The 14,566-nt window shown below is 35.2% G+C and overlaps 1 protein-coding gene across 1 annotated transcript in view; it reads right to left on the bottom strand.

Annotated features, from left to right (window-relative positions):
* Positions 1-14,566, bottom strand: part of LOC129223073 (cytochrome P450 3A2-like) — an 82,509-nt gene that overhangs the window by 50,573 nt on the left and 17,370 nt on the right. Inside the window, exons 3-5 of the mRNA XM_054857639.1 lie at positions 10,891-11,016; positions 6,794-6,910; positions 905-993 (exon numbers count right to left, since the gene is read on the bottom strand). Of these exons, the coding sequence (XP_054713614.1) occupies positions 905-993; positions 6,794-6,910; positions 10,891-11,016 (332 nt within the window). The remainder of the gene's footprint in view (positions 1-904; positions 994-6,793; positions 6,911-10,890; positions 11,017-14,566) is intronic.

The raw sequence follows: 14,566 nt of genomic DNA, 5'->3' as shown, positions 1-14,566 counted from the left end.
ACGTTACTTGAAAATTTTGATCATAAATTTAACCATTCGATTATGTTGATCTAATGAAGCTTGAAATGCTTTGAATTTTTCCAGTAGCATATTAAACTGTGTAGGATGGAGTTACCTATTTCTTTTTAGCGTCTTCTTTTTCCTCAAAATCTCATTCAACGTTTTCCCTAAGTCTTTGAACAGCAATAACATTTAGAACCCGATTCGACCGAACACATTACATGCAGATAAAGAGATTTTATAAAGTATCAAATTAAGGCGGGGTTTTTAAAAACACCCACGAACACGGAGGTTTTCATCCCGGGTTCTGCAGAACCCTAGTCTTTAATAATAAATAACTACAAAAAAAGTGGAAGTTTTAAAGAATTTGTTTAATTTATTATCCACCTAAGTTGAAAGAACATGAGTTTTATGACCACTTTACCGCACCAGACGTTATGTTTTTTCAAATTGTACCAACTTTTGTAGTGTGTTTTTACGCATCATAGCATCATCACCTTTGCATTTCTTTTTCAATAGCAATGAAAAAGATTAATATATTTAGTTTTTTTACTTCGGTTACAAGTCATTTCTTGAAAGGGCCATAGATTCCTATATCATCTTCTACACAGCCCCTACTTATTTTGAACTCTAATATCTCTTAGAATTGTGGTCGCAAATGTTTCAAATTATTTGTGTTGGTATTATTTTTCAGTGGAGATTCATTCCCTAAATGCAATAACCGTAAAAGAAGATAGGTTTCGTATTTTTTCCCGCTTCCAACTTGTAATATCTTAACTTATTTTGAACATTTTTGCAATTGGGGGAAGGCCCCTCAGAATAACGTTTGCGAAAAAAGAAAACTGGCTGGTTAAACGCGAATGCGCTGTACACACACACATATATAACTTTAATAACATCTTACTTTTTTAAGTCAACAAATTTCCCTTGCTCCGCATACGTTTTGAAGTTAGCTACGCAAGTTTTTGAACAATCTTTGAAAATATTCACCATCTAAAAATTTATAAAGGTATAAACGATTTGAAGTACTATATGCAATGAAAATAACAGTTTTACCTAGTGAAAGCTCAGGATTAAATGATGAAAGAATATTTTAGTTTAATAAATTGCAATCTACATTGCATTCACCTGTTTTGAAGTTACAAACAGCATTTTCTTCACCTTCATCAATGCATGAAAAGGTGAGATTTAACACAAATTTATATGAGGATAGCAAAACATGAAAACTGTTTGCCATAGTGTGGCTCTGATGAGTTGAAGCTGAGCCTTGACCGTTTTCACTCTTTTTTTCGGGGGGGGGGGGATAGGGAAGACGGGGGATTGGTGCTGATTTGAGCTGGAAGGTTTTGCTTAAGTAATCCAGGCACAAATCCGCGCCGTAATCTTTTGTACTTCCCAAAAAAGAAGTAAACATTGGTTAAGTCAGGTTTCAAATTATCAGAGTCACACTGTACGTCGGGCTTTACTTATGTTGGCATACATTGCTTTTTATATCGCTTACTTACCAAATGTTTCTAACTGAATTTTTGTACTTTCTTATTAAAAGCAATGAGCAGTCAAACGCTAAACAGTCGTGAGTTGAAGGCAAAGCTTGGGTAACGAGTTGAACCGCACCACATCTACTAGTGAGCTAAATTTACTCTATCTACCAGTTTGTTGGCACCTTAGCTTGAATGAGATGGCATCTGCCTCCAGCTTGGTTATTACCTATCCCAGACCTATGCAGGGCCGAATTTAACTCCATGCCACCCCTAGGCAGATTTGAAATCTCCCTCCCCCTAAAAGAAGCAAAATTTCTTGGACTCAAAAACATACAAAAAAAGTGTTCCCGAAATTTAAACTGTTAAGCTTATGAAGAAATGATGACTTTTCACATTAAATGACGACCCGATGGGAGGTCACAGTGATCTCCCAAAAAATTCTTTATTCGGAAAATTTGGAGGTAATATTGCAAAATAGAGATTCTTTTTTCTTTCTTCAAATTTTTAAAATTGTTTTATAGTGATGCCTAACGTTCCTTCTCATTTGGTGCTATGTACGTATGTATGATTTGCATGTAAGCTCGTGTTTTATCATTCGGTAAAATTGGAATTTTCCTCTTCCCAAAAATTTTAGTTTGATGCACTTCTGTTTATATCCTAAAATTTTGTGCATCGTTCATGGCTCAAGTACTTATTTAGGTTTTTTGGGACAGGTTATTGAGCGATTCACATAAGACTAATTCAAATAATATTTACAATACGTATATTTATTTACAACTAGTGGTACTCGCACGGCTTTGCCCGTAATAGAAAAATTCAAAGGTCTTTTGGTTCGCTTGTATATTTAAAAATAATGTATGGTGAATTTGCTCGCCAATTGGCTTGTACCAATGTTACGGTTCCATGTTATGATAATTTTGTATCTCGCCAATTGGCTTGTGCCCATGTTACGGTTCCACGTTATGATCATTTCGTAATTTACTTGTTTATCTTATGATAGTTTTGTTCTTAAAATTAGAATAGACAAAGAACCACATCGAATTTTCGAAAAATCGCTTCGAGCACCCCCACGCTATAAACTGACTTTGCGCCAAACTTCATGAAAATCGGCGGAACGGTCTAGGCGCTATGCGCGTCACAGTAGGGTGGTCCTTATATGAGGTTAAAAAATAAAATTGTGAATTTTCAATGGGCCACCCCCTAGTTTTGATTTAGTATATACAAAAGAATTACTGTAATTTTTTGAGATTTTTAAGACAAATTTTAGGGGTCGCTGCCGCTTCTGAAACTTTTGAGTTTTTAGAAAAAATTTCGAATTTTCGCATTTTCAGTTTAAAAAAATAGTATTTATTAAACATTTCTTACAATTTTTAATCAAACACATCTATTAAGATATTAAAACACTCTTTCAATTAACATAAATAAAAAACCAAATTACAGTATATTACCTTTTAAGATAGTAAGGTGCTTTTAGAGTCCGTATATTTGCTTCTGAACTGTTTCACTAACAACAACAAGTACTGCTTCCGTTCTTCGTCTTTTATAAGCAGTTGATTCTATTCTTCCATTAGTGAAACTCCACATTCCGATACATTATTTACAACTATTAATAAAAACAATTTCTTTACTTTGCTTGAAGGATTCGTCTTTCCAATCTGTCACATTTTTTTGTGAAAATTCTGAAGATATACTCAAAGTTTTAAAAAACCACATTGTGTTGCTCGATGCAAAATCATTCAAATCCTTTCTAAGGACTGCATCTGCACCTATTCGGGCTCTCTTTGAGGGTTTATCATCTTCTTTTTAAAGTCCACCATCCTCCCTTTGATTTCTTGAGGAATACAATCGTCAAAAATGCAACAGCGAAGAACTCCTCTGATAGAAATCACAAATGGCGAACAAACTTGTTCATTGCACACTTTGAAGCCTCAAAATTAATTCTTTCATACTTTTTTAGGCTTTTTAAGAGTTGCAAATCACTTTTTGGGGCAAAACAAGCTGTTGCTGCTTGAAACCAACTCTTTAGCATTTTACTACAAACGAGCGTATGCAGCGAGTGACAGCTTTTTCTAGTTCGGAAAGTTCAAATTGATCTTTAAATAAATAATTTTTAACAGCGTAAATTGCCTTTGCCATCCATGGAACACGATGTAACCCCTCTGGAGCTCTGAAGCAGAACCCCCTTTTGGAAGTTTCCTCCAAGAAATATGACGGTCAAATCTAAAAATTCTTTGTAGTCGTCTTGAGGTTGGAACTGGTCAAGTTGCTTCTTGGCAAACTCAATGATATCTGGTGCATTTTGAATTACTTTCTCGTGGATAAAAAACATCAGATATAGCAGTTTGAAAACTACTGTGATTGATGGAGCTCCAAAAAATGTTTAAATCGTTTGAATATCAGTATTTCAGGCCCTGTTGGTGATTTAATATAGCAACAGCTTCAAGCATTATTTCGGGAATATGACAACGACAAACCATCCAGAGTAATTCTCTGTTAAGTTTTTCTCAATGAGGACGCATGATCCTTTTCGTGGTCCTGTGTTTGTCGAAGATATATCAAAACACAGGCATTTGACTTGGTCGGTCACTGATTTCCCAGGATTCTAGGGTCTCGCAAACAACCGAAGCTATTGCGTCTCCTGTTCTCGATTGGAGTGTCGGTACTGAAAGTAATTGCTCAACAGCTTTTCCTGAAATAATGATTGGTATTTGGTCAACAGTTTCACTGAATGCAATGTCTTCTAAAAGTTTTTTTTATCAATGTGAACGGTTAAAAAGGAACATCGAGTGAGAATTTACTTTTCAAATATTGGACAGCGTTCTTTCTGCTTTTCATTCTAAAACGCCGGATAGAGGATTTGTTTAGATTGTATTCCGATGGATGACAACCTATTCTTTTAAGCGTTGTTGTCAAGACAACAGTTGCTTTTGCATCACTCAACTTTGTTGCATCAAGACTTACAGCAACATCATTATTTAGAACGTTCTTCCTACCTCTTTTTCTTTTGCAACGGGGTAAGTTGCACCATAAACCCTGGTTTGCATTTACAGAATAACTGTAACTTTCAAACAAGTCACATTTACCTTCATTTTTTTCTAAAGGAGTTGGTACTCGTTCAAACAGCAGTCTTGTATTTTCTTCCTCACGTTTCTTCATCTTTTCGAAACTAGTCCTTCTAGAATGTGCATTGCTTCTTTCTTCAACTATTTTGCATCTACTTTACCCATTTTACCAAAAAAGCGGCGCCATTATTAGTATTATTCCCCAATGAAAGAAATGAAATTTCACCAGTCTTCTCTGAACATACGGTCGTAAAATATCATATCAAAACATTGAACTTGAATTTGACTCCCTTCTACCTTGTATAAGGGGGAAGGCAGAGTTCTTGTGTAAACAGCTGGTGGTATTGATTTTTATTTATGCATTTTTCGGTTTACAATAAATTTTATTTGAATTTTAAGGGAAAATGCTGAATTTTCACAACTTTGAAGCTCGGTAGCAACCTCTAAAATACATTTTTTTACCTGAAATTTTCGTGGAAGTCTTATTTTAGGCCGTAAACAAAACTGGGAGGATGGCCCGTTCAAATTTCAAAAGTTCATTTTTAAGGATCACCCTAGCGTCACAGAGATCCAGACATCCTCCGGATATCCAGACATCCAGACAGAGAGACTTTCAGCTTTATTATTAGTAAAGAAGATTATCAATTAATAGAGCATGGTTATTATTTTTTCATGGCCCTATATAGTTTCGTGAAACATGTTCTCTTTCATTCTTTGAAGTTTATAACATTTCCTTGCAATGGCAATGCAAATGAAATACTGAAAAATGATATACACATGAGTTTGTTCAATAAGGGAAAATATAACGATAGAAAATGGGGAGGTGAACAGTAACCCCGAGATTTGTCTCGAATCCTAATCATGTTATTATATTTCACATAAGACAGCATTTTGATTTCAGAATAAATTAACTAACTTCTTTGATGTTTCATGATTTGTCATCATTTGCTCATAAAAAGACATTTGAATTTTTTAAACAGAAAAAAAAAAAATTGCATTTACGAATTTATTCTGTTACTTTTTTATTAAAAGTTACGTATTTAGTGCTCTTTTGATCAAAACCGTGTTTTGAAATAAAAACTCTAGCTTAATTATTTAATATCTATATAGCTGAATCTTGGATGAGCACTAAACGTTAATGTCTTAATGTCTTCAACTTTATTTATAGCACTAAAAATTGTTGTGACTTTTTTCCAAACGCAACGACTTTCTGAAATCGACACCAGCTTTTCGTCTTCACATACTGTTTTACGCTGATCAATTACCATGCTTGAAAAACACATTTGACTTTCATAAGATGTGTAAAAGTAATCATTATTAAATTACAAGAAAAAATTGTCTCTGTAAAAAATGAAAAAATGCTAATATTTTACTTTTAAGAATAACAAATTAATTTAAAAAATATGTGGTTAGAGCAAGATTTGCAGCCCCTGAAAATTTTTGCCACTTTAAGCAGCTGCCTACTCTGCCTATTGGGAAATTGGTCCCTGGAGCTATCAGTTCATTTTTATGACGAAACTGCAGTCTGGGTGAGATAATAATGCTGTAGGTACATTGCAAGTATTAAAAGGTTTTTTTCTTTCTGGAGGGAGGGAAGTGAGATCAAAAATTACGGCCTTGGAAGACACTTGTGCTAGGAACGCCATTTATATGCCTGTATGAGTGTAAGGGCGTATCCAGTTCAGCTTGGAAGGGAGGCAAGCTCTTTATTTGGGAAAATACCCACGTCGTGGGAGAAATGGAAACGCGCAAGGGTAAGTGTAAACTACATTTCATTCGCTAACAGATAGTACAAAAGCCAAATTTTTCATACCAAGTTACTTGAGCGTCATCTCAGAGAGTATTATCTTTGGATGCAATCTCAGTTCATGCAATTGAAAGGGAAGGATCTAAAATTGGAGTTTATTTATCTCAACTGACGAACTTCCTCTAAGGTGAGACGTCGATTATGCATTTGTTTTTTCTAAGGCGCACACTTCAAAAGCATCCGGCACAAGATCCGTTGAACAATAGTGGTGAACCATTTGTATACACTTTGCCTTCGCATTATTTTCTCAATACATATTTTTTCCAATAAAAAAACCACAAATGGAGCAATTTTTAAATATAATATCGCATTCAGACGGTTGGATATTTTTTTAAAACATATTAATGATCAATATAGTCACAGTGACACAAATGATAAAACTCTGAAACCACAATGAAGTTTTGATCTTTTTCCACAAAACTGAACTAGGAAAGCGTTCTTACCCTCTTTATTTTTCCTGTGGTAAAGGTGGGAGTGATAATGGTGCGAAGTCTTTTCCAGTCTTCACCTTGGACTACAGAAACCATTTTGTCAAACACTGAATCTCCAGTCTCGAATTTCTTAAAAGAAAAGTTATCTTTTAATCCCAACTGCGTGCATTAAAATCGCTTTGAATAACCTTTGTTAATGAATAAGAGTACTATAAACAAGACTAAAATATGCAACGAACACTTTAAATTTAAGTTCTACTTCCTGAAAATATTCTGGAATACAAAAATAATTCTTTAAACTAAATGTAATTGCGATCCAGACACAAGCACCAACACTCCTTAAAAGGGAAATTTTAACATCAAGAAAGAACGTGCGCAGCGTCATGAAAATTGCAGGAGGGATAGTGATGAGATGGATAAGCAAATGATTAAAAAACGGACCAAAATTATTTAGATACTGAATTAAGTAATTGGTTAGTTCTTTATGTACCCGTTTCGGGCAGTTAAACACAGACCTCAACCCGTCTAGACATGCTATCAACGTGTTCATGGATTATTTCGTAATGTAACCTTAGTCAAATCACATTCACCGCTACGCACAGATCATCAGCCAGTCGTTTATGCCAGTGGATCTCGACTCATGTCACATCCAATCAACTCCCACAGGCCGGCCAAGGAAAAGTGTTAAATCCGGTTAGGTTGTTACAAGTTCGCGGTGCGACATTCGACCCGTCATTGCCCCCCCCCCCCCCTTGCAATAATACCGTGTTGAGTCCGACTTGAAACAAGGGCAGAACAACAGCATCCACAACTAGTGTGACATAGCAGCAGGGCTGTGGAGTCGGAGTCGGACCGATTTTGGGGTAAAGGAGTCGGAGTCGTTAGAAAACAGACCGACTCCGACACCGGGCTTCTTTTTTTCTTTAACATTCACTGACTCTCCTATCATTTTTTAAAAACTGACTACCAAAGGGTTCGATTACGTGTATAAAGGGCTACTAATAAGAAAATCATTGTCATTGGCAACCGGCTGGCTTGATAGTTAATCGAACTTTCTGTACTAGTCACCTACGCCGGTCCTTAGTTTGCTTATTTTTTAACTTCCTTTAACTAATAGTAATGCCAAGTGTCAGCAAACGGTTTTGTTGCGTAACATTTCTAAGGAATCACTTTCAAATAAAAATAATAATAAATTTTCTACTTTGATCTCATTCATAAAATTGCAAAAGGAATGTATTCCTTGAGCATTGAACAAGTCGGGGCCTGTAGCTCGGGAGGAAACTTCTGAGGGTGTTCGGTGAATCCAAAAGATTAGATAAAATATATATGTTTTCTAAATCTAAAGACGATATGTATAAGCTTGGATCTCACTTAAAAGTATGACACAAAACAAGAATATAATTTCTTGGTTACAACACTCAATAATTGCAGTTAATTTTAATATCTTCATATTAAGGTTAGTTCTAAAGACAATTAAATTACAATAAAATAAAAATTAAAATTGAGTGAAGAAATTTTGGTATAGTAAAAGCTATTCGTACAAAGCTGTATACCTCCGCATTTTGTGTAAAATTTGCTCCAGATGTACATGTACATGACCTTTCTCACCAATATAGTGCCCTATTTTCATTGAAATTTTATAGATGGAATAAAATTTAAAAATTATTGGGAAAACTTTTCAGAATTAAAATATTTATATTTTTTATAAACTCTGAAATAAACTTAGAGTGTCACCCACTAGATGGGTATTACACTGAGCAGACCACCCACTCTCAAGAAAAGTATTTTACATTAGCGAAAAAGCTTTTGTTCTCTAAAGTTATAGCTTTTAAAAATCGAAATCACACGATTTGATTAACATATATTTGTTAAATATTAAAGGGGAGCAAATTAATCCTACTTTTCAGTTTTTTAAAAAGGGGTTTTTTAAGTAATCTCACTTTTAAAATCGCTACTATTGGAAAATTAGATTTTAAAATTCAATTTCTAACGTTGTATGCATCTTAGGTTTACAATAAAACCTAACCCGAAAATATCATAAAAAGAAATTAATATTTCAATCCTGTTTAATGGTTTTTCCCCATCCCACGAGGGTGGAAAATTTAAATAAATTAATTAATAAATAAAGCCGAAGTTAGAGTCGGAGTCGGGCGTTTCAAAATCCAGGAGTCGGAGCCGGCCATTTTTCTTCCGACTCCACAGTCCTGCCGTAGCGGTCCGCAGTCAAACTGTTGTATTTTGTATGCGAGTTGCGTCCTGTGACCAAAAATTTTGCCGCCCCAAGGCCGGTGCTGATACGTAAACAAACGGGTAAGTGTCACATTGGTTTTCTTGGCTGCTCAAAAAAGGGCAAGACACCTTGTGTGGTGCCACAGTCATCACCATCGATTGGCGTCGGATATTGTTTATGGATGAATCTCGATTATATTAGTATATAATAACGGCCGCTAAAAGATATGGCGGCAGCCTAGAGAGCGCTACGACCCAGCCTATTTTGACGAGCGTCACACCCGTCCTACCCCTGGCAATATGGTATGGAGTGGCATGATGTTTGATCACAAAGCGCCACTCGTACACTTTGGCAGCAGTTTGACAGCGGATCACGCGTTGCGGAGCCTGTTATTCTGCCACTGTTAGAGGCCGCACCCAACACGGTATAAACAGCAAGACAATGTTAAGCGACGTATCACTTGTCAAACTCAAAACAGCCGGATCATGATTACATCCTTCCGTGATCGGCAGTCTCTCCAGATCTGAATTTCATCGAGAACTCTGGGGAGCTTATTGGACGTGATATGAACCAAGGACCACTGGCACAAGCATTGATGAACTGCGCACAGCAGTGGATGTGGCTCGGCTAAGGTAACCTCAAGAAACCATTATTGAACTTATTGACAACATGCCACGCCGGATCAAGACCTTGGTTGGGAACGTTATTCTATAAATTGGTTAATTTTTAATCATCTCTGTTATTAATTATTTGCATATCCATCTCACCACTATCGGTCCTGCAATTTCTTGGCGTTGCAATTTCACTTTTGATGATGCATTTCATAAAAATAGGTATATTAAGTTCTGTATTTAAAATCGAACAAGTAAAATGAAAATATAAAAAAATCTATCTTTTACTTTAATAATGTTATCCATTACTAAATTATTTCTCTGCAAAAAAAAAAATGGTTTAGTAATCCTTGACAACGTAAGCGATGCATTATAAACAGTAAGATAGTTTTAAAACGTCTCTTGTATTTTCACCTGAATATAGCAGAGAAAAGTACTAGTTCCCAGAATAAGCACATTAATATCGTGTTGGTTAGATATAGGTAAGGCTGGTTTAAGATATTATACTTATGGTGACTGGTTCACATTACATCTGTCTTGGTCACTAAGTCCTCCAAATTTCAGTCCCAAATAAATACAACTGAGGGTCAGCGATAGGGGGTTGTTCAGTAACTTGATCTGGATCAAAAGGACTCGGGGACTTAAAAGAAAAAGACCTTTTTGACTTCAGGGATCCATTCAACCAGCAAAACCTTCGTTGTTGTAGGCATGAAAAGGTCTGGGATGTGTAGTATAAGCACATTCAATTGTGCATAATTAAATCAATGTACCAAGTTTGCAAAGGAAATGTGATGAACCGACTTAATGTCGGGTGTAGGGTCTTCCGATAGCACTCGTATAGATAGCAGCCTGCAGTTCACTTTTACTATAATTTTTGACTCCACTTCCTATCTGGTAAGCAGTGGGTAAATCGAAAATTCTTCCTGCAATGGTCTGATTTTTTTCTCAACGAGAGTCCAAAATTTTCTTATCGCAGTTTTAAAGCATCTCCAATCAGCCAGATTTTTGTTCAATGTAAACGGACTCTACGATTTAAAGCAAAATGTAATAATAATATCTCTAATGTTTTCCTTCAGAAGCCCCCCAAAAAAAAGCCTTTTGGTTTTAAACGTTTTCTTTCTTTCTTTCTTTTTTATTTGTGCTTGACGCCTCATAACTTTGCTAATGCTATGCGTTTCTAATAGCTAAAACTTCGAAAACATCAAAAGCTTTTTTTTTCCTTTTAATCAACAATGCAAATGATCGAAAAGTGTCTGTGAACTTCTTACCCTTCGAGACGTAAAGAAACCGAAATCTTTAACCATTATGTTCTTCAACAGGGCGGGATCTCCAACAGATATTAAAGGCTGAGTTCCCTCGAAATGCCTGTATAAAAGAAAACATGCTTCAAAATTCTTCCGTTTAGTTAGTTTTCATATTTTAAATAATCTAGTGTTGTTCTAATAAGTCAAACTATGACCTCTACTATTGTTCATCTCTTTTTCGCATAGTAGAAAAATGTAATTGCACTGAGTTGAATTAGGTTACTTTCCCGCTAGTTTTGCAAAACTATTCAAACTACAATCCGTACCAATAATGCGTCTCTTACAGGCGTATACGCAGTCCCCGCAGTGCAGGGGGGGGGGACGGCACGTCCTTAAGGGCCCCTGGAAACAGGGCCGACAAAGGGAAAACGGCAACCGGGGCAAACATTTTCTGAGGCCCCTTTCCGTCATACAGAATGATGGGCGTTTTTTTGGTAGAGTAGCAAACATTTTTGTATTATTACATAATTGAACATGTAATCTGAAACCTAACGTCTTGGATTTTAAAACCTATTTTTTAAAAAAGAATAGTACGAAAAATAATTTGAAATGTAGCAAAAGCTTAGCTTGTGGCGCCCTTTCATATCTTGGCGCCCGGGGCGATTGCCTCGCTCGCCACCCTCTTCGGACGGCCCTGTCTGGAAATTGAAAATAATTAGTACTAAGACTTATTAACGTTGCAATTATACACTGCCCTTGGGTTGGCGCCCTACAGATTTTGTTGCAAGGGTGCCCAAAACGTATAGAACCGGGCGTGATCTCTTTTTCACTGGATGCTTCAAAAAGAGATAAACATTATCAAGTTCATGACTCAACTTATCTGCGTCACACTATACATCTAATGCGTTTAACATTATCATGTGCAACACATCTAATATATGTCGACATAAACCAAAACTATGAAGCAAAAATGCACGTATACAGTAAAATCCCTCAAATGCAGACACTTAGTCAAATTTTTTGTCCGCAATAGAGGGGTGTCCGCAGCACAGGGCTTAATAATATTATTTGACTTGGAATCGGGGAATTAAAAATTGTCCGCGTAAGAGGGGTGTTCGTTACGAAGGGTTTTACTGTATAACTTTTGCTGAGTTAAGTGATTAACGCTGTTTGTATTATTCGGATATTATTCTTCAATGTTTATTTGTTCGGGATTTTTTCGCTATCTCGTGTAAAAACGAGCGATTCTCTGCAAAATTTTTTACAGAGCAATAGAAAATTCTTTAAACGTTTTTAACCATCGTGTAAAGAATGAGAGAGGGATCGTAAAATTTTAAATCAGGAGGTAACGCAATGATTATGAGCAAATAAACACTTTCGATTTTGATTAAATAAACGCATTGAACTATTAACACCCCTAGCTTAAATAATCGGTAACGTTTTACAGGGTGTTCCGTTTTGACCTGCAAGACCTCTATTTTTGCAACCGTTGGTCCTAGATGCTTACTTCCAATTCAAAAAATGTTCAAAATCAGATGCAGAGTTGAGGTATTGAAAGTTTGAAGCAAAAATAAAAATGAGTAAAAAAAATACAAAACTTTTTACTCGGGGCCCCAGGTCCTCTAACTTATACTTAGGGAAATAATCTTCATTGAAAAATCATTCCAACACAAAAAGTTTGACATTAGTACGACCAATACCATCGACTATGAAGGCAGCGTTTTGTGACTTACACCACTTTACACTCGCCGTCAATAACACCTTTTGGAGGAAAATAGAACAGTTAATAAGTGTTTAAAATTATATGTGTACAGAGTGTGGTTTTTCTAATTATTCGAGGTTTTGCGTATCACGGCATAACATTTGCATGAATTTTTGAAACGCAATGAAAAATATAAATACCTTATTTTTTAACTTTGCCAACCTGTCATTCTTCTGAAAGGGCGATAAGTTCCAATCTCATCTTCTGTACTGTCCCTTAAAACTTTGAAATGGGATATCTCCTTAAATTTTGGTCGCACAAATGTCAAGTTTTTTGTGTCCGTAATAGTTTTCAATGGAAATTATTTATCTAAATATTAGTTGGGAACTTAAAGCCCGTATAAAAAGTTTTTTTTTATTTAAATTCTTTCTTCAAACTCTCAATAGCTTAACTCCGAATCTGATTTTGAATATTTTTTCAATTGGAAGTATGCACCTAGGCAGGTCTTGCAGGTTAAAACAGAACACCCTGTATATTTTAGCTATCTTTTTACTTATTGATGCAAAAATAAATCAACCTGAACCAATTATTTAATAAAAATTAACAACTTGTTAATGCACAGGCTACTGAATAATTGCTCGGCCTTCTAAGTATAGAAGGAACGTATTTAGAATATACATTTTGTTAAATACCAGTAATAATAATTTATTTCGATAAAGTTTCGCGTCCAATTAAATAAAAATTTACTTACGTGTTTCTTGACATGTAAAATACATATCTACTAAAAATGCTCTTATTTTCATATCAACTAGCTGCGTGCCCGGTGTTACACGGGCTACGTAAAAAACGAAAGAGATGTCCAATTGATGTTTTTACATTACTCTGACACCAGTTTCTAAAGCGCTAAGGAGTAAATAAATACGCGTAATGCAAGGTTTGCAAAACACCAGTAGAGCATATTTTTGGCAAAAATCCCTTTAAAGTTAATCATAGTTATCGATAATGCAAGTTATGCATATTTTCAATTAGCACAAAAGATAAAAATACATGCATTATCAATTATAATCTGTGCTCACTTTAAACTGAATTAAATCTGATAGACTATATATGAAACATTTGTATGTACGATTACGATCAGCTTTTTACATAAAATGACACATACTTTTTGGTTGCTTACGTGAAAATAAAGCACCAAGACTTAATAAATACCAATTAGCATTAATTTAATACCAAGTCATCAGATTCGAATTAAGCTTTAGTTAAAATCCTTAAAAACAATATTTTTGTTCAACTCTGTTTCACTTAAAGAAATTCAAACAATCTTAATTTAACATGTTCTTTTAACGATACAAACTGTATTTCAAAAATAGAAACAGGAAGGAAAAAGAGAGTTATTACAATTCTAAAACTCACCCATGTGACGGGAAAAAGTCCAACAAAATAAACATAATTAGTCGCACATCCTAAATGTACCAAAATTTGAGGTCGGTGAATAATAAACTTACACAACAATCAATAAACATAGCTAAAGAAACAACTTTCATATGCTGAAAAGAGTTAAGAACGTTGAATGTAAAAAATAAAAAAAGGACAGACGATAAAATAAAGGCTATGTCAGAATAGGGCAACCAATTTTAAACTAATTTAAAATGAAATTCTAGATGGAAACGTTGTTTTAAGATTTGGACAGCAGCCAAAAAATCTCTTTTAAAACAATTATTAGAATTTTACTTGCTCGCGCATATGCAAAATGGCAACAGGAAAGAAATAAAAATTCCTGAATAACGTTATGTTAATTAACGTTTTAATTAATATCTCCGCTAATTAAAGTCGCACAATTACGAGATTGGTCCTATTGTTTTCTTTGGAAAATTTCGAATTGATTGGTATCTCGTTTGACTCCCGATTCGCAGTGGTTCTAGAGAAGATAGAGACAGACAGACAGACGCGAACAGATTTTAATATTATAGTGAATGCTTTAACTCGGACAAAGGATGG

The sequence above is a fragment of the Uloborus diversus genome, chromosome 5 (genome assembly GCF_026930045.1).
Source record: "Uloborus diversus isolate 005 chromosome 5, Udiv.v.3.1, whole genome shotgun sequence".
Lineage (NCBI taxonomy): Eukaryota > Metazoa > Arthropoda > Arachnida > Araneae > Uloboridae > Uloborus > Uloborus diversus.
Note: the sequence above shows the minus strand (reverse complement) of the source record. Positions and strands in the feature narration are given on the sequence as shown.